This window comes from Thamnophis sirtalis, unplaced genomic scaffold (genome assembly GCF_051295495.1).
Source record: "Thamnophis sirtalis isolate CommonGarterSnake01/CBP01778 unplaced genomic scaffold, rThaSir2_p1.2 scaffold_2, whole genome shotgun sequence".
In the NCBI taxonomy this organism is placed as follows: Eukaryota; Metazoa; Chordata; class Lepidosauria; order Squamata; family Natricidae; genus Thamnophis; species Thamnophis sirtalis.
In genome coordinates this window covers 124,471,454-124,499,180 of record NW_028261382.1, presented here as the reverse complement: position 1 = coordinate 124,499,180, position 27,727 = coordinate 124,471,454, and the positions used below count along the sequence as shown (strand labels likewise).

The 27,727-nt window shown below is 34.4% G+C and overlaps 1 protein-coding gene across 1 annotated transcript; it reads left to right on the top strand.

Annotated features, from left to right (window-relative positions):
• On the top strand, window positions 1-27,035 carry MATN2 (matrilin 2). Its single transcript, XM_087706828.1, has 18 exons — window positions 1-141; window positions 1,229-1,392; window positions 3,986-4,555; window positions 5,332-5,454; window positions 8,383-8,505; window positions 11,069-11,191; window positions 12,234-12,356; window positions 13,772-13,894; window positions 14,411-14,533; window positions 15,294-15,416; window positions 16,732-16,854; window positions 18,285-18,407; window positions 19,885-20,298; window positions 21,063-21,215; window positions 22,161-22,220; window positions 22,577-22,684; window positions 23,204-23,302; window positions 26,192-27,035. Exons 2-18 carry the CDS (start codon window positions 1,278-1,280, stop codon window positions 26,242-26,244), a joined length of 2,679 nt encoding a protein of 892 aa, XP_087562954.1. The 5' UTR covers window positions 1-141; window positions 1,229-1,277; the 3' UTR covers window positions 26,245-27,035.
• The last annotated feature ends 692 nt before the right edge of the window (window positions 27,036-27,727 follow it).

Below are 27,727 nucleotides of genomic sequence, written 5' to 3'. Positions count from 1 at the left end.
AGATAGACAAGGGCTCAACGCCTCTCTTCGGATGGGACGGGGAAGGAATTGTGTCCCCGGCTCTGCAGGCGCCGTCAACCGGGCCGCGTATCGCCTCACCGTCGCCTCAACTCGGGAGCCGGGACCCACCTGGCGCGGCAGGTAAGAGAGGCGCGCGCGCGAAGAGAAGGGAAGAGATGTTTTGGCGCCAACTCCTATTCTTGGCGCTGGGACTTGGCTTTCCCGCAAATGTGGTTCCCTCTGGCCTGAAGGGGCACTTCTGGGGGTTGGAGAAGGGGTCCGTTGTCAGTGACAGAATAAAATCCGTCTAGTTACCCCAGCATAGGGGAGGCGGCAAATCAGATCCCGGAATGAATCCTAAACTGAAGGGAGAAAGGTTTTATGGGGTCGGTGGCCACTCCAGTCCCCCCCCCTCCCGCAATACCTTAAATCGAATCTGCTTAGAGAAGGGACAAAGGGAGGAAATGCCAAGATGGGAAAAAAATCAAGAGGAAAAGAATGACAAGGAGTATTATTACTGAAGCGGAGCAGAAGTGGAACTCGTATGAAACTTTAATATAGGTGATTCAAAGCGAAGGGGTAAATGAGAGTGGGTGGTATTTGAGGGGGGGGCTCTTCATTTGCTGCCATATCCTTTAAAACTAGCTTTGAATTGTCTTCCCTCATCCTCCAATAGGTAGTCCTGCCAGACTGTCCTAAAGGGATCTTGGCACTGTTCAAATATTTCCACTTACAGCACTCATTCCCACAGCCTTGTATCACTTATCTCATGTAAGAAGAATCATTTATTTCATTTAAAAATCTTCATAGCAGGAATAAGGACATGATTCTCCAACAAAGTTTTTAACCTCTCATATGGAAACAGTGGCATTTGTTGCTGCCTTATCTAATATTGAATGCCTAGTACCCAGTGCTTTTTTTCAATGCTGCCAATCAGCCTCCCAATGTATGTTTTTCAGTTTATTTTTTGATATATATTAGGTGCTGTCTCCAGAATCAAGAGTGGATCTCTTAATGAGATCAAATGGGTAGATACATGAATGAGATGTGAAAGGATCAGAGTCCCCAAATATCTGTAAAAAAGTATTTTTCTAATTCATTCTAAAGTTTCTGCTAATGTTATTAGGATGGTATATATGTTAAAAGAGAATGAGAAGCAAGGTTTATTTTGTTCTTCAGGCATCAGTGGTTTGGTGAAAAAGTTCATAATTTCTTTATCTTGTTACAGAGTTCTGCCCTGATTATACCTATTGCTCCATTCTTTCCTATTCTTGAAAATGAAAAGAATGATTTTATATTTCTTTTTGCTGGTTGGACTTTTTCCTGTTTCAGCCAGGGAACGACAGCTTCCAAGAATACCTTTAAGTCAAAGAAATGATGCTACTTTTCATGGTAAGTTGCTGTGAGTTTGTAAAGCAAAGAAATGTGTATAATTTAATTTTCCTAATCTTTGCAGATGAGAGGCATAGGGACTTAGCCTATATGTATGTGGAATAACTGATTTCAATAGAAAAAGGAATAGCAAATGAAAGGGAAGTTAAATATTTTACTGGACTGGTGACTTATTTTGAAATAAATCAGTAAAACATAGCAAATAATAAAGTTAGAGTTAGGATTTTGAGGAAACAAATTAAGAAAAAACTATATTGCATATAAATTCCTATAATATTTAAAATAAAAACCACTTCTGAAGAAGACATTTGAGTTTACAAAAATGTGTACATGACCATTTTCTTTACTATTGTTTTTCTTTTCTATATTTCAAAACAGCTTTTCTTCTCTTAGTTTTACAATAAAATTTAGAGCAGGAAAATAGGCAGAAAAATAGTTAATTTCCTCCATTCCTTCCACTGCCTTTTCAACCAAAATTTCTTTCCGGAAGTAGCTTTTATAATATAAAAAGTCATATTGGGATAATGTTTTGTTCATCTGTATGTAATTTATACATTTGGACTTCTAATGCAGCATGCATATTGGAAAATACTAGTCTCAGTAAGATTAATTGTCTATTTGTATTAAGTCTGAAATATATAACAGTATCTTGGAGTAAACTAGGATAACAAATCTCTGTTGGAAGCTTAACTGTATGACATAATGCATAATTTTTCTTTCCATTGCTTATGTATAATAAACGCTTGATTCCCAGTAGAGGTTTGGCCTCCAAATTACAACATAAACACTATTTTTTCCTCCTTCACCCTATTTTTTCCTTTTGAAATCTAGATTTAATGCACCCTATTTGGTGAAACTCCATTGAAATGGATCAAAATTCTATCAGGTGTCCCTGTGAAATAATAGATATGTTGTATCTAAAATAATGAAGCAGATATTATTAATTTTACATTAATATGTCATTTATGATAATTCACATCATTTATATAATGAATCAAAGCAATGGAAATTTAATTTTGTTAGAGCGGAAATATCAATAATGTATGTTGTCATTCTGTGTATTATGAATTAAATTGAACTGAAAGAAAACACTTCATGTCAGATCTTCTACTGTGGACAAGAAATCAGAGAAGAAATGGAGTAGTCAGTCCTTATGATTTATGCTCCAATTACAAATGCAGACAAAACAGAAATTAATAATTCTGTGGCAATTTGTAATGTAGAGGAACTGGAAATGTTGGCCTCCCATAAATGAGAGGGAACTGGTAGGTGGCAACAGTTTGTATCTTCCCTGCTGGGTTCCCCAAGGGACTTCCTTAGGAAACCAGGAGAGAAGATTGCAAATGGTGATCACATGATTATAGGTGCTTGGCAAACAATTGTAAGTCTGAGCAAGTTACCAGGCAGCCAGATCACAATTTCATGACCACCAGGGGAGGGAGTGAACAATGCTTTGTGATGGTCAGAAGCGCTTTATATGCCATAAAGCTGCCTTTCCAACACCATTGTTAATTTTAAAGGGAACAGCCATAAGTTGACTACCTGTACTATTTTTGTCAATGCAGAATTGATTGAGGCTAGTCCTTAATATACTGGGCCATTTGGTTATATGACAACTAAGAAGCAACAGTTAGAGTAGAACAACTAAATGGTGCAGAATTAAGAAAAAAAAAATATCCAGACTGTATATTACAAACATGACCTGGATGATTAAGAATCTATAGACATCAAGATTGTGTATTATATCTTCAATCGTTAGTTTACATGCAAGATATATTATGAGAAATGCTGATCTAGGGAAAATATACATTTTAATTACACTTGATAGGGAAAAAAAACCTAACAACCTTTGACATGCTGATGATGATTTTATAGTTGAAAGCAATGGATTTATTGTTGAAATTGAAATAAGAATGAGGCTTTTCATTTTCTACATCATATTTAAAAACAATTAAGATTATGCCAATATCAATCCAATGGATACAGGAAGAGAAAAACTAAAATAATAAAAGGGCTTTATCTTGCTGGGCTCAGTAATTCACAATGATGGTGAACTTTAAGAAAAAAATGAGAGAAAAATTATGACAGATTTGAGTCAGACATTAAAATGTAGAAACAAAGGTATATATTGTTTCCTTTTCTTTTTTTGACCATGTATTATTCAAGATAAAGCTGTTTAGAGGCCAGGGAAACTATATAAAAAATAGAAGGTAACTGGCTCCTTCAGTGATGTGGCTACGAAAATTCTTTATAGGCTTTTTTCAGTAAATTGTTGAAATATGTGACTTCTTAAAAATACGACACATACATAAAATACATAAATGATGGTGCAATGTTGCTTTTAAGAACAAACCTGTTTTTTAAGAACAAATACTTATCACTAGTTAGATCTATTTTTTAAAATACTAGCTTACAATATTCCATTCTAGTTCTATAACCCATATTAATTCTTTTGTGAAGAAATCCATTTATATTTTAATATTTTCTACCTGGAAATACAACTTCTTACACTTTTTAGACACTTTTATTTTGAAGATGTTTTGCTTTATAAAGCTGATTATATATATTTTATCTTGTTTTATTCTCATTCCAGAAAATGCTTGCAGTAATAAACGTCTTGACCTTGTGTTCATCATTGATAGCTCTCGGAGTGTTCGCCCTTATGACTTTGAAAAAGTGAAAGAATTTATCTTAACCATCCTGCAGTTTTTGGACATTAGTCCCGATAACACTAGAGTGGGATTAATCCAATATGCCAGCACAGTCAAAAATGAATTTTCACTGAAGACTTTTAAGAAGAAACAGGATGTAGAGAGTGCAGTAAAAAGGATGATGTATCTTGCCACTGGAACCATGACAGGATTAGCTATTCAATATGCAATGAACATTGCATTTTCAGAATCTGAAGGGGCTCGGCCACTCAGGGAGAATGTACCTAGAGTTATCATGATAGTGACAGATGGGAGACCACAGGATCCAGTTGCAGAAATTGCAGCAAAAACCCGAAATTCAGGAATCCTCATATTTGCTATTGGAGTGGGAAGGGTAGATATGAACACACTAAAATCAATTGGGAGTGAACCGTATGAAGAACATGTTTTTCTGGTTGCAAACTTCAGCCAAATTGAATCACTGACTTCTGTGTTCCAAACCAAAATCTGTGGTAAGGTATTAAATTATATTTAAAAGGCTGTGTTAGACATAATGATTTGGGGGCTGCTTCCTGTCCCACAAAGTAGGGCGCAAGGCGGACAAAGAGGCAGGGAGGAGATAGGTAGGTAAGGAGAGTTGGAAGCAGTCCCTTATTTTATTGAGGCTTGGGACTGGAAGGGACCAGACCTGGAATGGCTTGGATTGTGATGGTTGTTCAGCTAACAATGGCAATGGGGATTGTAAGGATTGCAGTTGCTAAGAGGTGTGGTCATATGATATCTCGCTCTACAATTGCATCACTTAGTGAGCAAAATTCTGGTCCTAGTTGTGGTCTTAAGTTGAAAACTACCTATAGAGAAAGGATTATAAAGTGATGAGATTACAGGAAGAAAAGTCAACATGAATGGAATGAAAATCATAAATGGGTGTTTAATTTAAAAAAAACATTTAATGCATGGAATTGGGAAATACATAATAAATTAAGCAAATCCTGCTGTGTTCCTGAAAGTGTAGGCCATTTCTTAGTTTCCCTACTCTTAAGAAATTGTAGTGCTTATCAATGGATTGATATTTATGCCTAAAATGTACAGATTTATGAAACTTACAATATATATATATGAAGTATCAAAATCAGTTTTGATCAGTTTTGCATATTTTATCACTTTAACATGCATATTTTCTATTCTGTTGATATTTTGGGGAGACATTCTTATGTGTTCATACATTGGATTTTGAAGTCACTTTTTGTGCTAATTTATGCATTGCTTCCCTCCCCCCCCCCCACAGTTCAGCATATGTGTAGTATAATTCAACATGGCTGTGATCATTTCTGCATCAACATTCCTGGCTCTTATGTATGCAAATGTAAACATGGATATATTCTGGACTTAGATCGGAGAAGCTGTAGCAGTGAGTTTCATGTATTACGTCTTTTATAGTTCACTATATTATAAATAGGACATGGTGGGAAGATGCAACATTTTGACCCAAGGACTGCATTACTTGCAGATTAGAGGTGTGCAAATATACCTACTGTATTTTTCAGAGTATAAGACACACCTGTTTCCCTCAAAAAAGAGGCTGGAAATCTGGGTGCTTCTTATACACTGAATACAGTATTTTGGCCTCCCAACCCCCCCCCCTTTGCAAAAATAGCCATGCACAGCCTTTAGGAGGCTTCCAGAGTGCTCCTGGGGCCTGGGGAGGGCAAAAATGAGCGAAAAATGGGCCATTTCCCCCCCCCAGCCCCCAAGAGCACTCTATAAGCCTCCTAAAGGTTATGCATGCTCTTTTTTTTTTCTTGACAAGAAAATGGGACCGTTTTCGTGAAAAACAGGCCATTTTTTGCTAGGTTTTTTTGTGGGGGGGGGCAGTCCCCAGAAGTACTCTACAAGCCTCCTAAAGGCTATGCATGCCCTTTTTTTTTTTTGACAAAAAAGGGCCCATTTTTGCAAAAAACGGGTCGTTTATGGGAGGTCTGCAAAGTGCAAAAACTTTTTTTTTATTTTGCCTCTTCAAAATCTTGGTGCGTCTTATACTCCAAAAAAAAAAACAGTAGTCACATATAATATACACACTTTAAAACAGTTAATAACCATAATATTTGCACCCATTTTCCCTCTTTCCAATATGTATGCTTCCAATTATTAGTTTCCATCTGCGATTATGAGCCACATTAATGGGTTAAAATAGAAAGTATACTACCTTGTCTCCTAATCAGTTTTATAATCTTTATGGAGTAATACCTTATTTATCACTTTCAAAAATATGATGTCTACTTAGACAAAGTATTTAACACAGATGAACATGGAAAATTGGACATTCTGTGGCCCTTGAAATGTTGCTGAACAACTACATTCTTTTACTATGGATTGGGGCTAATGGGAATTGACATTCAGCAACAATGGAAGAGTCACAGATTTCCCTACTTATGCACAGATTTTGATTTACAGATATTTTTATAGGTATAAAATATTTATTACCTACCTTAGAAATTAGAATAGATTTATATATTTGTTCTGTGCACTAATAGTTGAAAGTATTGACAAAATTTCACAGGGCAGAATTACATATTGCAGAAACATATTAGGCATATAATCGATATAACCATCAAGGTTCTCCTTCAGTAATGTCTATTAAAATATATCTTATGTCTTTTTTCTTGTTCCACATCACTGACTGCTTGGCAGCAATGCTGCAGTATGTGTTAGAGAGTTGACTTTAAGATCAGTGTTCTTTGTCCAGTGTGAATTGAAGAGCATTGTGCAAGTTTTATGTTATGTCTTGAATTAAGTTTTTTTTTGTAGACAAATGTTTAACTCAATTCTTTTCCTCTTTCTTCCCCAATTTTCATGCTCCTCAGCATGTTATTTATCTCAAAATAATAAATATCTAAAGAAAACATTGATTATAGACTCTAAATGTCACATTTATTTTGATATATAATTCTAAACTTCATATAATACCTATCACTGATGATTATATATAAAATGTAAATATATCTGAACCTAAATTTATAGTTTAAATAACTATACATGCGTTTGTAAAACAGCACTACAGCTGTTTTCTTTCCTTTTGCCATTCTTGGATTCAATTAAACTATACTCATACTGAAATCTGAAACTGCAATCCAATTATCTATGAGGAAATCCAAACAAACTCAGTTGGGTTTCCTGTTTAGTAGATTTGTATAAGATAAAGCAGTAAATAAATGAAACAATACTGTATACAGAACAGTATGCTAAATATTGATAGTACAGTGTTGCAGTTTCTTCTAACAGTAATGTTGTGAAGCTTATCCTTGCCTAGTGAATATTATTAGAGATGGCTTTGCACCTTATTAGTTAATTTAATTTGCAGCTGACTGACAAATGAAATAGTAAAGTCTAAGAATTTATTCAATTTTTATTCATCTTTGCTTTGAGCATTTTATAATAATTATGTTTTGCTTTAAAATGAACATTCAATATTTTAAATAATCTTGCTTCTGTCATTCAGTTAAAAAAATAATCCCAATCCCAGTTTGTGGTAACATCTGTATTTTGAAACTCTTTTCTTTCCAGTTTCTTCCCGTCTGGTATTTCACTCTAAAACAGGGGCAACCTTAACTGTTTTGTTACAGTTGATTTTTTCCAATTCCTCTGCTTAATCTTCGCAGTTGCATTGTACACCTCCTTTTGCATGTTTGTATTTGTATTCTGTACCTCTGTCAGTTGACCCAAGTGCAATTGTGATATGCAGTCTTGTAATGAAGTAGTTTTCAGGCTTTTTGCATTTGAAGAGCCAACCCTACATAAACTTAACTAATCAGCAATTCCTGTAGAGGCAGAAGACAAAAACAATTGCTACTGTGACACTGGCTTTGTCAGAGCAATTGAGAGTTAAATCCAAAGTACTGTCATATGAAGGGTTTTGGGATCAGTGTTCATAATAGACTTTACAATGTAATTCCAGATATAAATAATAATGACATCTCCAAGTTTTTGCTATGGAGCAAAAAACTATACAAACACTTTGGCTTTAAACCAGCTGATCTGAAATATTATCTCATTATAATATTTGCTGCAGATGGACAGAAATTATCAAAGGGTATGCCAACAAACAAAAAGTACAACAAAACATACAAAAATATGCGTATGTCCAGTGTTTCATTTTCTGAATAAAATGTTACCACTCAAATTTAATCCAGAAGCTAAAAGATTTATATTTATATACTAATATTATATATTTCTTATTATTTCATTATACTTTCTTAAACTCTCCTAGCTATCCAAATGAAATAATTACCAATTTCTTGCTTTATATAATAATATTTGATTGTTTTTATAACATTTCTAGTCCAAGATCTATGTGAAACTGAAAAGCATGAATGTGAGCACATATGTATAAATACACCTGGATCCTATGTCTGCCAATGTTATGATGGCTATGAACTTGAAGAAAATGGGAAGAATTGTTTCAGTATGTATTTGTTTTCAATTGCACTAATTCATAAAGTAGCTGACGGTTTCTGTTATTTCCCCTATATAATCCTGTATCATTTGAATTATTTGCTGTATTCAAATATTTCTGGTGAGAATGTTGACTTCTTGCTTTACCATAGTAAGTTCTTTATATTATATAAAATGTTGATATGAATGTCATTGAATATTTCAAAATAGCTTAAAATGGAATAGCATAGTTCAGAGAAGGAAAAAAGAATGAGACAAGGAGGCATGCTTTCCTTACGTTTGTTTAACTTCTACAATGAATATTTTATAAGAATGACAGGATTGGAAGAGATGATACTAGGAATCAAAATAGGAAGCTAAAATAATAGAGATATACCAAATCCTATCTCTTCCCTCATATTCTCTATGTACAGTTTTGTTCTTCCTTTTTTTCCCCTCTGCCTTTCCCAGCATAGCTTTATCTTCCTTTTGTCTCATTTTCTTATTGTACTTTTTTTCTGCTGTTTCTGGAAAGAGAGTTGCAGGAGGAGAGAGAGAATGGGTGTAGTCATGTATACTTCTGTGTATCTGTACTTAGTCATTCAATTAATATATTTTTGTCCCACCTTGTTCCTTTTAAGAGTGTGGTTGCTGGCAGGTATAATACAGACATGCATATATGCACATATAATATGCTGTATACACATATTTATTGAGAAGGGAAATAATTTCCAACCCTTTTTACTCCTTAATTTGAGGTAGAGTCGGGATGACTGGTTGGAACTCAGCATTTACTGACCGGATAGCAATAGCACTTAAATTTATATACCACTTTAGAGTTCTTTCCAGGCCTCTCTAAGTAGTTTACAGAGCCAGCATATTGCCCCCAACAATCTGGGTCCTCGTTTGACCGACCTTGGAAGAATGGAAGGCCGAATCAACCTTGAGCCAGTAACAATTGAACTGCTGCCAGTCAGCAGAATTAGCCTGCAATACTGCATTCTAACCACTGTGCCATCACGACACACCACCCTGCGTGACAGCAGGATGCCTTCCTGACATAACGCAGAGTTCGCCACAGGTATTTTTTTTTTGTGTCCTAGGAGAAAAATATCTGCCATTACCTAGGATTGTACTCTTAACATTTCAAGTAGTAGGCGAACATCTCTGCCACCACACCGCTCAATTTATTGAGGAGGGAAAAACCTCCAAGAATTATTTCAGCAGTTGACAAATTTAAAATATAAAGCAAGGTGCTGCATATGACTTTTTTCCTTATTATAATTAAACTCTTTCTCTATTCTTCCTGTATTGCTGTTATTAATTGCTTACTTGGAGGCAGAACTAGTGATATATTTTCTGTTAAATAAGTCTGTGTATAAATGAAGTACACAGATTTGTTTAAAATTGCATTACAATTTACTGTTTGTATTATTTCTAAATTATTTCTGTGATAATATGTTTTCCTATTGATTGGAGCTTTATTACTGTAACTAATCAATGAATCATCTCCTAAAATGTGGTGATCATAAAAGATTTGTGTTAATATTGCATCTCATGAAGCAATTGAAAAGGAATGTTGTTTAAGAGAAATTTGATTTGATTTGTAATTTCCATTAAATAATCCACATTTCTTCTGCTTGAGTATAACACAACAAGCTTGACATAAGAAACTGATGAAAACCTTCCAAATATTGTTCAGTATCAATTGCTGCTGTTTTCATGTCAGAAGCACCAAGGCACTTCTGAATTGAAAGAATTAGATGGTAATATCACTGTTGCCAGGCGATGCCCGGTTGGGGGCTCCTTTCATGCCCTGTTAATTGCCCACCAAAGTAGTACCGTACCTATTTATCTATTCATGATTATGCTTTTGAACTGGTAGGTGGGCAGGAGCTGGAGCAAATGACAGAGCTCACTCATCGCATAGCAGCACTCAGGTTTCAAACACAGGCTTGCAGTGTTTTATTCAGTTGAGCCACCACACTCTGTACTGTACGTTGTTTTGTGAAATGATGTAGGGAACTTTAATACTTAACTCTATTTTTTTCTGTAGTGTCATATTCTGATTTGTTAAGAATGAGTAATTTCAGTTCCATTAATTGCAATAAGATTATTTTAAATCAAAGTTCAGACCACACAATATGTGCCTTTATAGACTTCCAGTAGCGAGCTTATCTATTGCTCCATTTTTTTTTCTTGTTGTATGTATCTGTTTAACAGAAGTAGCAAACATACTGGGCTGTGTAGATTTCAGACAAACACTTAGGTTTATTGTAGTTACAGCATCTGATTTACAACAGTCCATGGTAAATTGGTAACGTGATAAGACTGTATTTTGGTTGAAGAATTACATTTACCTGAGTATGTTTTGGAATAGGTTGTTTCAATTCTTGATAATGACAATAATATAGGAATATGGATACATTTATAAATATACAATGCTTTTTTATTATGCCACTGAAATTTATATAGAACTTGGTTGGTATGTCAGCAGTAGGTGAAGAACTAGATACTATCAACATTCTATGCATTCAATTTTAAAATTCTGTATCAAAGTAGCTTGTCTTAAATTTATCTTGCTTGTGCTTCAGTTGTGGACTATTGTGCTTCGAATAACCAAGGCTGTCAACATGAGTGTATCAATACTGAAGATTCTTATTATTGTCAGTGCCATAATGGGTTCGTTCTAAATCCAGATAAAAAAACTTGCAAACGTAAGTTATCCACATCTCAATTCTGCTATTTAATACTTCAAAAGTTATATGTACCATCTTGCACACAAAGCAAGAAGATTACTCAGTATTTCCTTTGCATGCAGAAGGTTCATCCCATAACATCTCTAATAATTTCAGGTACCCTTTCCTAGGAAATACTTTTTGCAGAGTAATTTCTAATTCAGTTGATTTAGCAATAAGAAAAATATCAGGTGTCCAAATTGGACGTACAGAGCAATACTCATCAAGAGAACAAAGTCTGATATTCCTGACACTCAGGAGGATACACCTGAGTGTCAGGAGAGTGATAGTCCTGAGTGGCTATGAAGGCAGTGCCAGCAACTGGATGGACACAGACATGCCAACAGGAGATTTAAGCAACTAATAATACCTGGGAACATCTCTAACTCAGATTGTTCATACATAAAACTTGTGTCAGGAAAAGAGGGAAACAACCATTTTAGTTTTAGGGATGGAAGTTGTGAGTGCATGTTCCTGAGAATGAAAATTTAACCTGAGCAAATATTAAAGAAGTTTTATATGTGTAACAGAAAGGAGACTTAATTACAGGAAAAAATAGGAATAGAAAAAAAAAAACTAGTATCGACTAGCAACATCCTGTCAGGAGATTCAAAGAGTGTACGTTGCCTTGAGGAAAAGACAAAAGGATTTGTCTCAATATCTCTTAGACAGAGTGATGGTCAATAAAATGACATGCAGTAAATCCACAAGCCCATATCTACATTACTTTACATTATGATCCATGAAATGCTGAAGAGTCAGTTTTTGAATAAGATGCCCTTTTAAAATGTTGAGGCATGGTTGGAATATGCGGCAGGGGGAGTGAAACAACATATTCCTATGTTTCTAGGAATGCCTGTACATTTTATATTATGTAATTTTTATATGAAGAAAATGTTCTACCTCCAAATCTCCAAAGATAAAAAGTGTTCACTAAAGCCAAGGTGCTAATCTTCATTACATTCTGTATATTTGGTACTTTCCAGTACTGTTCTTCTAAGAGTTTATTCTCAATCTTCAGGACCAGACCATTGTGCTTTGAAAAATCATGGCTGTCAGCAGGAATGTGTCAGTACAGATGAATCCTACTTTTGCCAATGCAAGCAAGGATTTACTCTTAATCCGGATAAAAGAACTTGCAAAAGTATGTTGCCCTAAAAGTGTATAGTAAGTTCATCTGCTTTTATTTATCAACACATTGCTGTCATAACATATAATTTATAATCACTTCAATTATAACTTTAGAACATGCATATAAAACCTCCTCCTTCCTACATTTCTCTAAAGTGCTGAGTTCAAATAGTCATTCCTATCTACAGACAATGTTTATTCATTCAAGTACATGTGTATATACCTTTTTATTTTGTCAAAAGCTGTGTGCCAGTTAGAGTACAACATGTGCATAAGAAGGCTTCATAAGGAACAATTCCCATTTCTTTTGGAGTTCTATCCAAACCTAAACCTAAACACTTATGGGGGAAAAGTAAGTGTGATAGCCAAGGTCTGGATGATTAGAACAGATTTTACATTTCTTAAATAGGAAACTGATGCAACACCATGTAAATAAAGCTGATTGCCAGAGATGTCACAGACTTATATTAAATTGAAAACTCTAATAGGGTGAGGGGAAAGTGGGTCTTAAGACTATCTGTGACCCTCAGTCTAATTTATAAGCAATTAAAGCTCTCAGAAGAATTAACTATTCATTTTATACCTGTTTGTTTTTTAGAGGGAGAAAATAGAGTATTGAAAAGAACTCAAGTGCGATAAAAACAAGAATATGAGGAAGAAAATCTTAGAAAGATTAAGTCCCATTTATTATTTGCTATAGACCTGTTCATTATTTAAATGTTACTTGAGTCAGATTACTTCTGAGAAAGTGCTCTCAATAGATAAAAAATGCCTGCTCTTTTCTGTACCATATAAAAGTATTCCAAATTAAAAATTGTTTAAGTTTTGAATGGAGAACAGAAGCATATAATCTCTCTAATATTTTATACTGAAATATTTTCATAATCTATCTTACTTTTTTTAAAGTGTCCCAGTTCTAATTACTTATGTAAACAAAAACAAGGTAACTGCTACCGTATTTTAGTACTAAATCCAATATAGGCTTAACCAAGGTAGATTAGAGTAATGGATTTCCCAAGCCAAGGAATTTGGGACAAATAAATAGCAATTGTGGCCACTAAGGGCCTGAAGCAGGGCTGTCATCATGCCAATAGGCCTTATCACTAGCTATGAGTCAATTAATCACGTTCACTACAGTGCCAGCCTGCCAACCTCGGTAAAAAACTCAATTTGAAAGCCAGGCCTCAACTTTAAATACCAATCTCCAAAGTTTTGAAAACTCTAGTCCTCTTGATGCTCCTTCTTGCACAAACACAACTGTCATCAAGAGCCTAGGTAAATTTTTAATTTTGCTTTTGCTTTCTGGGAACATAAATGAAAGGTGCAGTTTTTAATAGCTATATATGCTGATTATTAATCAGTGTTTTAAAAATTATATTATTTTCCAGCATTTTTACCTGACATGTTATTAGTTTTCTCTTTCCATAGGAATAAATATCTGCAGTTTAGGTAAACATGGCTGCCAACATGAATGTGTTACCACTGAAGAATCATATATGTGCAAATGTCAAATTGGATACATTCTAAACCATGATGGCAAAACATGCAGAAGTAAGTTAGATTATTTGAAGGAGTAAATTGGCATATCAGAAATAATTTTCATATGAACAGGTGTCCCCTAGGAATATGTTGGCTATAACAATATTATGCCTTTAAAATTAACTTATTAAGTGACTTAATAAGTTTGCTTATTCCATATATAACAGATTTGCTACAAAGCCCCTAAAAAGAATAACACATTAATTCTAGGAACCTTATCTTTATTTTTCAAATATAGATGGTTGCCAAAATAGTGAGAATGCCTACAACTTTTTTGTTATTTATGTGCATCTACATTTAATTTTTTGGAATATCTCTGATACATAAAACTCTCTTGGTTTATGTTTGCAATTCTATATATTATTGGTAAGAAAGCTTTTTCATTTGTGACAGATGTTACTACCTGTAGAAGAGAAAATATAAAAACTATTTTGTATCTGGTTCTGCTTCTGAAGTTTTCATATCTGGATATTTTATAGCCTGAAAATTCAAGTGTTTTCTCTTTTACTGCTCAACACAACAATTCAGGAATAGATCACTGTGCTGAGTTCAATCATGGATGTGAACAACTCTGTCTAAATACCAGAGAATCCTACATTTGCCAGTGCTCTGAAGGATTCATCATTAATGAGGATCTGAAAACTTGTTCACGTAAGTTTCTTGCCCAAGATAAAATTAAACAAAATAATGCTTACACTGTTTTCCATAGTTTCTAGCAAAGCTTTATTCAAGTAGAATTTCACGCTAATTAGCAGTGATTGGATTAAATGGCCAAGAAAAGCATGTGTTGGCAAACTACTCAGAAAAGCAAAGGCACTGAGACATAGGGAGAGAGATTTTCCACAAAATGTGATTCCATTAAGAAAACACATCAGTAAATTTCAGTTTCATAGAAAGAAGTAAAATAGAAGAAAATAAATAGAAATAAAAAAGAGGAAGAGTGTATTTCAAAACAAAGAGTAGAAGTATTACTATTCGCTTTTGAATTATTGTAAGGAAGCCTTGTCACAGGTGTCAGTAAGTGCAGCTACTTGTGGACGTTTAAGCATACGAAACTGAGTGGTGGGTTGCTATTTTTTTTTACTACTGGTTTGCGTTTGTTTTCTTTTGTCTTCCCTAGGAATTTGTCTCTTTTTTGAACCAGAAAATGATAAACAAACCTTCAATAAGAGTTTAAGAGGAAATAGTTCACAGAACAATTACTTTAGCCCCAAATAAAGCAGGTCTGTTTGTAGCTACAATAAAGAAATATTATTACACCACCCCCCAACTCCCATTCCCACCCCAATCAGTTGTCTTTATTGTTCACATAACAAATAGGGACAATTAAACCAACATTTTTTAAAAAAATAGCATATTATATATTATGTACCTATATAAATTAATTAATTATGCTTAAACTGGTCCTCAGGAGCAGATTATTGTTTGCTGAATGACCATGGCTGCGAACATTTATGTGTGAACACTGGAACATCTTACATTTGCCAGTGCATTGAAGGATATGTGCTTCAAAGTGATGGGAAAGCCTGCAAACGTAAGCTTGCTTTTAGTTGAATGCTTCTGTATCTTTTTGCCCTTAAATATGTATTGCACAAAATAAATTAATAAACTTGTAGCATGGGTGAATTTACACAGTAAAAGTCTGAAAATTTCAAACATATTCTCCCAGAATACCATTGAGAATACTCATCCTTGTCCCACCTCTTATTCTGTTCTTCAAAGCTGCTTGATAATTACCACTGCTGCCATCTACAAAATCTTCTGGGGGTGCCATACTTGGCACTGGTTTCCCAGTGTGTGTATCAATATATCTCAAATTGATAAAATAGCAGTGAAAAAATAAAAATCAGAAAAAGAAAGAAAGAAGTGAAGGTAAGTAACTAGAAATACCAGCTCTTCAATTTACTTACATCACAGATAAACGAAATAAAACTTTATTTAAAAAAAATAGGTGTCTTTTTAAAAATTCAATCACTAAGGAAAAGAAAGGTTTTTAAAGCATGTCCAATGTTCCAGTTAGACCTCTAGATGGTACTGATCCCCTAAAGACTAGTTTACTATCCCATAGACTCCATAAAAAAGAGATGGATTATAAATGAAAGAAATTAAAAACTCTCATGCGAAATCTGAGGATACGCATAAAAGACTACCTGAAATACACAGAATTCCTGACCTTGAATAGAGAGATATTAGTAAAGACAACAAACATTAACTAACAATAGGAAAAATGTCTTATACAGGTTCCTGGCTGAAATGTTCATTTTTTTTCTTAAAAATAAATAGCATTCTTAGAACAAATGTTTTTATTGCTTTTCTTTATGTGGATTTTTCTTTCTTCCTGAAAATTTGAATTAGTTGATTCTCAGGCCTTGAAAAAATATGAAATTCCAATTTCTGCCTTTGGTGAACAATTTCTTTCTTTGTTTCAAATGGACTCAAATCTCCCAAATTCAACAGAGAGAAGAGTTTGGGAAATTTGATTTTGAATGTGACCAAGAAAACATATCTGTGCTTGTAAAGGTTGATAGAACTTCTGAGCCTGTCTGGCATGGAAATGTGTTGACTGTGAATGTCAGTGAAGCCTGTTGTTCATAACAAAACTGCAGTTATTGAATAACTACAGCCCCTATATAAATTAAACAGTATCTTATTGGCAGGAAATAGATTTTGACTTGGCTAAGGTTTTGTTTTGTTTTGTTTTGCTTTGCTTTGTTTTTTTGAGATTTGTGAAATAAGACAAGGAATAAAAATAGGGATTATGAGGTAGGAGCTGTTGGGAAGCAGAGCAATAGATGCTTATTTTAACATTTTTTGTCAGTTTAAAACATTGCATTGTCAATTGTTTTCAGGTACAGATCTTTGTAAGCTGGCGGACCATGGATGTGAGCAACTTTGTGACAGTGATGGTGAATCATATGTCTGCAAGTGTCATGAAGGATTCATACTAAACAAGGATAGAAGAACCTGCAGAAGTAAGCAAGCATCCCTGAAGATAATTTATCATGCTAAAAAAAGGAATGAATAATCAGCATCACTGATTAGGTTTCATGCCCCTAAAGAAGTCTATTTCACGGTTGAACAACTTTTACCAAAAACATTAAAGTCCAATCAAAATCTACTTCCTTAGGATTTAAACCCATCTTTTCCTTATCTGTCTTCTGGACTAACTCTGAACAAGTCTTCTCATCTTACGCATGTCATCCCTTCAAGAACTTGAAGAATGTTACTATATCATCTTCTAGTCTTCTCTTCGCCAAGCTAAACATACCCAGGATTTCCAAGCTTTTCTTATTGCTTTTTCTTTCCAGCCCCTTCACCATTTTGTTGCTCACCATTGGACACTTTCATTTTGTTTATGTCTTTGTAATGCCCAGAAATTGATACAATATTGTAGGTGCATATTATAATACAATATGTTAAGTGTACTCTAATCAACACAGTATGTAGAAGAAAATACTTTTATCTCTTTTAAATGCTTACAAAATGACTGCTTAATTATTTATTTGGTATCAGAAGTTTTGTTCAGTATTAGCAACAAGCCAACTTGCCTGTAGTTACCCAAATCCATTTTCCCCTTTTTTGAAGAAAGCAACAAGATTTGCTTTTTTCTATGACATTACATACCTCGGTGATTGCTCAAAGATCACACAAAAGGGCCCTAGGATAACTTCTTCTGTTTCCTTTAGGACAGTTAGGTATTAATCTGGTCTAGGAGATTTAATATCATTTGTGGTAGTTGAGTGCTACCTAAATGTCTCGTTATTTGCTTTCACTTGTTTATTCTCTCTTTGTGTCAATTGTTCTACTTAGCTTTATTTGAATACTTTTTCTTTTGGGAGAAGAACAAAGAGTTGAGGAGCTTTTTTATTATCTCCTTACATGTTATACCATTTTCTACAGATCACTGCATTGCTTCTTTTTTCTTTTTCTTTTACTACAAATATACCAAAAAACCAAAAACCACCCTTTGTTTAGCTTTGCTTTCAAGCCTAAATTCCTTTTATACTTTTGAACTTTTCTGGGAACATAGGCTACTTGCTGGTTTGCTTCCCTGGTGATCTTCCATTTCCTTTGCTTGGCTCTTTTGATTATTTAGGTCAAAAATTTCCTGTCCCTCTGAATTTCCTGTTTTCCATCCCATGTTTTTCCCATTAGCATGCTATATGATTATACACTCAATATCTTATTTTTGAGAAATTTCCAAGCCTCCCATGGCTTCCTTTGATCTGACAATTTCTGTCCCCAGTACTGGGCCTCATATCTCTCTAAATTTGTAGAAATTGACTTTCTTGAAATCCAGCTTCCATATACAGCTAAGAAGTGAAGTATTATAGAAAATAATACTTTTAGTATATTATATCCTTAGAAAGTTTTTACCAGAAATCTCTTTGATTGTAACCAGATCGAGATGTCTGCAAGTCCATTGACCATGGGTGTGAACATATCTGTGTTAATATTAATGATTCATATGTCTGTGAATGCCATGAAGGATTTATATTATGGAATGATGGGAAAACATGCAAAAGTAAGTAATTTATATTTATCACCCCATTATTATTTATTTTATTATTGGAAGAAGTCTCTCAAAAGACATCCTGACCATATTCAGATATTATAAAAGCTCAATGCACACATGTGCAACTTTAAGGAGAAAAAGAACTGCACTTGATATTTAAGTAATATTCTAAGAACTCTAGTTCCAAAAATAAGTAGAGCTAGGGGAAAAGAAGCAATACTAGGACTAAGTTGGAAACTGAAAGTGATTTTAATGAAATTAGAATTAAGTTACAGTAAGGTACGGTAATTTCAATTAACTTAGAACTAGTTAACATCGTTATTGTTGGCACTACCCATTCTTTAAAAAAGGAGCCCAAATAGCAGTTGGTGAGATGTGGCAGTGAAAGGGTTCATCGTGAAGCATCGGAGATTTCACTCTGCTACTGTATGAATAAGCCTTCACTAGTGGTTCGGTGCTACTTGGATTGAACCTTCTTTCAAAGCCATCTCTCTGAGCTGAGTTGCTATATATGGCAGATCTAAGAAGAGAGCCTATCTTGAAAGAGTCAGATTTTCTGACTGTCCAAAGCAGAATTATTCTGGAAGTTGACCAGAGGGAGGAGCTGTACTTGCAACACCCTAAAGCCATGATGGTGAACCTGTGGCATGTGTGCCACAGGTGGCACACAGAGCCCCCTCTGGGGGCATGTGAGCGATTGCCCTAGCTCAGCTCCATCGTGTATATGGGTGCACCTCCCACCGGCCAGCTGGTTTTCTGGTCTCTGCCACGCATACATAAGGGTGGGGCGCAGGTGGGAGACGTGCATGCATGTGCAAGGGGAATGCAAGGGGGTTGCGTGCAGATGCATGAGGTGGGATGTATGCGGGGGTCACGCATGCATGTGCAGAGGCCACATGTGGGGGGTTGCACTGGGATGTGTGTGCATGCACAGGGTGAGGCACAATTAGGGGGCATACATGAATGCGCGGGGAGGCACACGGGGTTTTGCACACATTGTATTATGTGTGTGTGTGTGCATGCGCTGTTGTGTGTGTGCGTTTGGCACGTGGCGATGTAGCTATCACTGCCCTAAAGTAATCATAGTAAAGCAATGTTGTAAGGTTAAAAAAAAAGTGTTGTGAAAACCCAGTTATTTCTTGCTAGATAGGCAACTATATAAATTTGATTAATAAATGAATAAATACTGCTTAAGCATGTTTTTCCTGTTGAAAGTATAAATGAGGAAAGGCTTTTCATTCAGCCTGATCATTTTTTTCTCCAGTCATCAGATTCTCATTGCAGAGATTAAAAAACAAGAACTTGTTTTGATGTTCCATCATTTTTAGCAAAAATATATTGATATTGATAACTTTTAATTTATTTTTATGTAAGTACCATTGCAACTCCATTGGACATTATGAATGTGATAAATCCTTAAGTTGGAGAAATAGATTCTTTCACTGACAATATTCCACTATTTCATTTGTTCATTTTATTTTAACAGGATGTAATGAAGGCCCGATTGATCTGGTATTTGTGATAGATGGATCAAAAAGTCTAGGAGAAAATAATTTTGAAATTGTCAAGGAATTTGTCTTGGGAATTTTGGACTTTCTTACAATATCTCCCAAAGCTGCACGTATTGGTTTGTTGCAATATTCCAGCCAGGTTCGCACAGAATTCACACTGAAACAATTCAACACAGCCAAAGATATGAAGAAAGCAGTGACACAAATTAAATACATGGGTAAAGGCTCCATGACCGGGCTTGCACTGAAACAGATGACTGAGAGAAGCTTTACTGAAGCAGATGGAGCCAGGCGCATCTCAGCAAATGTTCCCAGGGTGTCAGTTGTGTTTACAGATGGACGTGCCCAAGATAATGCTTCTGAATGGGCCGCAAAAGCAAAGCAAAGTGGTAGGATGAATATTTATTAGAAGTGTAAACAGTAAAAGAAATACAAAAGAAAGCTACAAAAGCAACACTGCTTTTACTAAGTTATGTATGATATTGTTTTTTTTAAATCTAGAGCTTTTTATTAACTTTTAGAAGAAGGATTCTGGAAAATTTCTAGGAGTGAAATACATAATACTTGTCTGATGTTAAGGAAGGTTTGTAAATCTTACACTGGACTCAATATAAATTTTCCTTTTCCAAAGCCACATTTCTGGGGATTTTTAATTCAAATGTATTTAGAGGAAATTAATTTGTAGAATACAGTGATCTATAACAACTAATTCAGATAAATATTATAAGCATGAGCACTTATGAATAAATGTGTCCATAGAATGCTAGTCCAAATTTCTTTACATTTGAGACTCCAGACTATGATTCTGCAATCATAGTAACAATAATAGGCAATGATTAAATACATACTTTTACACCAAAGCAATTAGATGTAATCAACTTGTAAGAAATGTGAGGGACATTATATTTTGGTTTTGATCATGATAAATAAAAATTATAGGACTTATCTTAATCAGAATTAATTTACCCAGTTGATTTCTGTGATATTAAATGTAACTCGTCTCATCTGAATTAGAACTCTTGCATTTTATTGTTGCTTTTGAAATACTCTAGATAAATTTTTGAATACAGTTCTTTTCTATTAATTAATAGTGCTTAAATGCTATATCTCATTCTTGAACTATATTATGAAATTAAACTTGTTTCATTTTTAGGAATCACTATATATGCTGTTGGAATAGGGAAATTGATTGAGGAAGAATTACGAACAATTGCTTCTGAACCTGTTGAAAAACATATTTTTTATGCTCAGGAATTCAAAGCCATGGAAGAGATCACTGAAAAACTGCAGAAAAGCATCTGTGAAGGTACTAAGTAAGCACCACATGATATTCTACACAAGGAACAATATAAAACTAACACAGATAGAAATTTGGGGATCCATTGGATTTGGATGACTAAGACATTAAAATAAATAATTCTGCCCATTCTTTCTGAACATCTGCATAACTGCTGGAATATATATAAAACGCAATGAGCAATACACTAGTAGGACAAATAATATTTCTGTAATCTATCACTTAAGAAGTGTATAACTTTATTTTAAGGCCAAAGTCATAAATTAAAGTATCTACTACTTCACTCACTTTAACAAAAATGACATGTAGAGCTCAAAACTCCATGAAAATCCTTCCCTTTTTACACACTGCATTATGATATATTGCTAAAAATTATCTAGGACTATTTATAAAAGTATGTGGGATGGATATTCATTAATAAAAAGAAACTTTCCATACACTCCATTTGTGCAAGTTTCTATGTTCTCAAAGCCATCCTTGGTCTAAAAAAGATTCATTTGCTTACTGAAGTCAGCATCCATCATCTCTGATCGTTGGTCATTCAAGCTGGAGCTAATGGGACACAGTCCATCTCCATGGACTGTCTTCTCATTCAATAAATACTAGAGTTATGGACTCTCTGGTCCTTCAGATTATTTCCTGTGTGCTTCCAAAGAATCATGAGGCGTTGTTTTTTTTTAAAGTTGTGTTACATATTTTCCATAAAGCTCTGTGATCCTGGAAACATTTTCCAATATCTAAGATTATAAAATCAATATGAATGACTCAGTTCACATCTGAATAGCTAAACATACAAATAACAAACCAACTATCCCTAATTTTATTCATATTCAAAACTTATTCTAGCAACAATTTTTAAATTATAAAATCTGTTGCAATATCTGGCTTGTTTGTAGCTCACTATTATGATCTGACTGCATTTGGCAATGTCTTATTTTATTTCATTTTTTCTAGATCTAAAGGATTACCAGGAAACAACAAATCGGCTTCATTCAATGAATTTACTTTCTGAAGGTTTGAAATTATCACTGTGCATGATGTTTTATTTAGTTTGATTCTTTTACACTCTGCCCTTGCCAGAAAAAGCTAACGTGTCATTTTTATTGTAATAATACTTCTTCATTGCAGAATGTGTAGAGAAGGTTAACAGTTTTAGTGACACTTTAAAAGCCATATTTACCACACATGTACTAATTCTACCCTGTCCAGGTTAATATTTCTAATCCAGAAATAATTATGCAAATCTTTATATTGCTTAATATCCATCAATGGGGGCAGGGGGGTTTCTTTTTGAAAACATACACACAAAGAAACCACTTCATAAGAGGATGAAATATAATCTCACTTCTGGTCTGTGTTGTCCTCTGTAGAACCTGAAACATCTACCTTAGCAATTACAGATGTTCTTTCCTGTTCCAATTTTGCTGTGCATCATAAATATCTTTTTAAAGAAAAGCAGTTATGGACAAAAGCTTCAGGTAAAATTTATTCCATTTAGACCATCCATTACTTTGTATAGCTATAATTTATTTTCTGTCATATTAAACAGTTGTACTATGCATCCACTTTGATTCCCTGGGATTCTTGGGATATATGTTGTAGAAAAAGGCAGTTTCCCACTTATTATGTGTCTTTTTGAGAAATGTGAAACCACTGAAATTACATTTAGTAATTTGAAACACTTGTTTATAATTAGTCTTCTTATCTAAACCTTGGGCAATTGCATTTTTATTATAGTGGTTACCATAACTCAGTATTAAAATACATGCATTGCATGGAACAATCCTCATTTTAATCTCACATGGTTCTGTTTCCCTACAGCAATTAAAAAGACAGAAACTTCTAAAATTATTTTGTCATTCATGAATTCAATATTTCCAATGAGTTCAATAGACTAAAAACAAAATTGTTTTGTAGTGATTGTGTTCTTTCAATGAAAATATATTTCTCCTTACTACTGTATTTAACCAAATACACTCCACTTGTTTTTTTCCCAGCAAATCCTTCAGATGACAAGAAAGACCTATGCAAATGTGAGAATCTTACGAATTTCCAGAATTTCGCAAATACTGAATTTAGGAAACTAATTCAGCAACATATCCTTTCTGTATATCTATTAATTTTTCATACAGATTTTCAAGTCAATATATTTGAAAATAAACTATATTTCTATTTCTGTATAGAGAAATAAAGTTGATTGCGAGAGAGGGGAGGGGGGAAAGAGAGAGATAATGTCTAATCTTTGTTACTCCATAGTGCAGTTCTCCCCATACCTGGCAGTTATGTTCCAGATTACTGTAGTTTTTGCTGGAATTCTGTGACCAAAAGAAGCCCAACTATCTGCTGATAGCAGGGCTGTCTTTGAATACAGGCATACACATTTCCTCAATCAATTTTAAAGTGCTAGTCTAGTCATCTGTCCAAACACACTTTGTCCCTAAACCCAATCCTGTTCCATGGAAAAGAGATTAATTAGTGGTGGTTACCTTGCCAGCTATTAATTATATGTAAGTGTGTGTGCCTTCAAAGTGTGTGTGCCTTCGACTGCCTGACTTCTATGTAACACAATACTTAGGTACTTACTCTATCATCTGTCTGTCTGTCTGTCTGTCTATCATCTACCTATCTATCATCTATCTATCACATTAATACCTACTGCAATTATATAGGAAGTTTAAGCAGCTGACAGAGCTAGTCTGCTATATTGATTAAGTACCAGGGTAGAAACCAGGAGACTGAGTTCTAGTCACAAAGCCAACTCAGTGGTCTTGGCTTAGTTACTCTTTCACAGCCCTAGGAAGGCAACAAAAAGCCATTTTCAAAGATCTTGCAAAGACAACTGCAGACTTATCCAGGCAGTTGCCAGGTATAAACAATGATTTGAAGGCACATATCCACAAAAAGGCAGCTCACAACAGAAGCAATTTAAATGTAATCCTAAGAATAAAAAATAGACAAAACTGTTTTAGAAAATGCACCTCCTGTAGGTTTAAATCTTAAAATGTTTTATAGAAAAGTTGTTTCGTTCTGATGGGTGGCTAGAATTGAAGCCAAGCATGCTTCTCATACAAAGCTGTTCCAGAGGGCTGGGCTAGCAATGGAAGTTCATTACTCTAACTTCTGAAAAATGGAACCACCAGCTGCTTTTCCTGGCATAATCAAACTGATCAGGCCCATTTCAGTGGATATGAAATTGGTCTTGAAGGCTTCTGTTGCCAAGCCAAATATAGTACTTTCTGCTTAGTTATTTGAAAATTTCTTGCAGAATTTGTCTGCTCGAGTCCAGTTGACCACTAGATGGTAACAAAGAGCTTATTTCTTTGCAATTCACTGGATTTTTGCAGCCCAAATTTGGCATTTCTAATTCTGCCCGCTGGCAAACTTTATATGGTTTATGTACAAATACCCCACTCATTTTCTCATATTCTGTTCTTGTTCCAATCTATTAGTGTTTTAATACATAGAGGGAATTATGATGATGAATAATGCTAAATCTCAGGATTGGTTTTGTTGTCTTTTCATGAATGGCAGTGCCATAAGTATGTGGCCTACTAGTACACTATAGCTAATGATTACTCTTTAAGAACATTAATGATGAAGCTGATGCACAGGCCCCCTCTAGCTGCAGTTTCAAAATACAGAACATGGATTTCACACTGACATCAAAAATATGTATTATCAAGACTCTTTATTTTTACAATTAGGCTTTAAAAGCCTGAATTTCCCTTCATAAAATATGAAACAAAATGCCTTAGAATTATGGTATCTGGAAAAAATGGTTGGGAATACTTTGGACATGTAATGTTAGGGCCATGGCCATCTAAGCCATCAAATTTTAGGAAGTACTAATACTGCCTCTTCTTTGTAAATCAATCTAAAAATACAAATCTCCACATGGATGGGAGGGGTCACCATCGGTCAATATTGCCGAGGGACACTATATACCTTTAAGCCCACACTGCAGCAAAAATCACTGGAAAACATTCCAAACATGATTCAGGCAGTTGAAATTGGCTAACAGAAAATATGTTGGGTAGATACTGCCAATGACAATAATGAGCTTATTTAAAGAAATAATAATTGGTAATCTTAATGATACCCATCAGGTTGCATAAGGAACCAAGTGAACAACAAACCATATTATATAAACTGCCATTTTATATTTGATCTAGAACAGCCAGACTCTCCCAAGTAGATATCTATTTTATGGCTAGACGTCAGCTCTGCACCGCCTCCAGTGCTGGCCACCCTCTCCCTGGCTTATGAAAATCTTCACTAAAGCTTATTTTTAGGCACACTTAAAAATCAGAGTAGGGTTTATTTTCAGGTTAGGTCTTATTTTCAGGTAAACACACAATTATAAAAAGTTGCTGGCCTAAATATGCCAAAAGGAATCTGCAAATTTCTTTTTCACAGTGATTTTATGTTCTTAAGAGAGACATCTCAGTCTAAGCCAGTTCTGGTTATTTTATAAGTACAATTAAAACCATTTAACTGCCAACATAGAAATGTAGAAAAGTGGTATTTGCAAGAACTTTTACAATGGGTTGCATCATAATTCTTTAGCATTCATTCCACAAGCCTAATTTTGTGTGTTTGTTTCATATTGAACATGACTGGATGTTTATCTTGTGTCACTTGATGCCTTTGGAAAAACCACAAACAGGGTATTACTACTGATGCGACTTGTACCATTTATTGATCATCATTAGCTCAGTAGGGATTTCTAACTCTCAGCTGTTTATTAAAAGCAAGAACAAAACACCTTCCCATTGCCAAAATGAAATATCCAAGAACTAATCAATACTGGATTTTTGGAAATACAATTATAGATACACAGCTAGCTTTGACTCTGACTCATTTCAGGGTTTTTCATTTTAAAAGAAGTAACTGTAGATTTCCCAAGCTTGTCCATTATATGTGGAGATATTCTTAATATTAAATATTGAAGCAGTTTAAAATTGTTTTCCTTAACTTGAAATTACTGGAAGAAATGTCAAAAAGAATAGAAGCATTGGAAAATCGATTAAGATACTAATAAAATGTCCTTAGCAGCAATATACCTTTGTTGGATAATTACACACAAGAAAATGTATCAAAGCTATGTAGGTAGGTATGTTTTGCACAAAAAGGAGAATTTATAACTTCAGTAATACAGTACCATGTAATGGTGTATTTTTGCATTGACTAAGATAAAATTACAAACTTTTTAGAAAACTATATTTTTTTCAATTGAGCAGCTGTATATTGTAAAATATTAGTATATAAAAGACAATTTTTACTATTCAGAAATTTGGAAAGGCCAAATATTGTTCACTATTCATTGTAATAATGTACTGAATGGATGTAGTCAAACGTTACGTTACAATGGTGTTCTTGTGCTTCTCATGTAGCGGTAATGCTAATATCCATAGTAATAGCAAATAATTTCTCTATGCTTAAAACTTTTCCTACAGCCAGCACTTCTTCCCATATGTGATTGATGATAGGGAAATTGGGTAGTAACCAACATATTTAAGGCACATTCCCTATGTTCATGTTAACCCTCTAGGTATTTATATGTGGGATAGGGTTTGTGGAGATAATGTATAAAATGTTATTTTATTGCTAGAATTATATACCAAAAAATTGAATATTTTTATAAAACAATTCTCAAACAGATGTTATCACACAAGTATTTTAACAGTGTTGGCCAACAGATACTTGGAAGAATGGATAATCATATGGGAAAATTAATTCATTACAGAATGAATTATAGTATTATTTCAGAACAAATTAAGAAGTGCCTTAGCTGAATTATCCCAAAAATAAATTATGTTCAATAATTTTTCCCATCATCTATTGTTTTTCTTTCAGTTGTTCATAAGTTATTCTGTTTGGCTTTCTTGCTCTAAATAAAAGGCTGAATTTGCTTAACTATATCCTTATTTACTATTAATGTGTGGAGGTTCCCCCAAGTAAGGTAAGGTCACCCTTACTGATAATACAGAATGTGGTTGCTTGTTAAATTTCACTTTTTCTATAGTATTTAAATAGAGCTTTTCTTTTTGCCCTCGCTTCAGCCTCAATTTTGTTTACTTTTTCTCTCTCTCTTCCTAGCACACTTATCATTTCCTTTTACCTATCTCTAGCCTAGCATTTTTTCTGCAACAGTGTTCCATTTTTCTGCAACAGTATTCTTCAGCAGTAGCAGCTTCTACAAAGAGTTGCAAGTCTCTCAGCACATTCAGAATTTTCCATACTGAATATGAAACACTTCATAGTCCTAATGAGAAGATAGTTGGTTGGTTCCCTCCTTCCTGCATTTATACAATTAAGTGACTCTAGATGGTTTCTAATCACAAAATTAACCATGTTTAAAAACTTGTTTTTCAAATGTGCTGTACAATATTAATATGTTTACATATGCACATACATATTTATGAAGTAGGTAGTTGATGAGAAATCTGGATATTGTAGATTGAATTTGGTGTTGTTGTTGTTTTTGTTTTGTTTTTTGCTATATCTCCTTTTCAGATAAA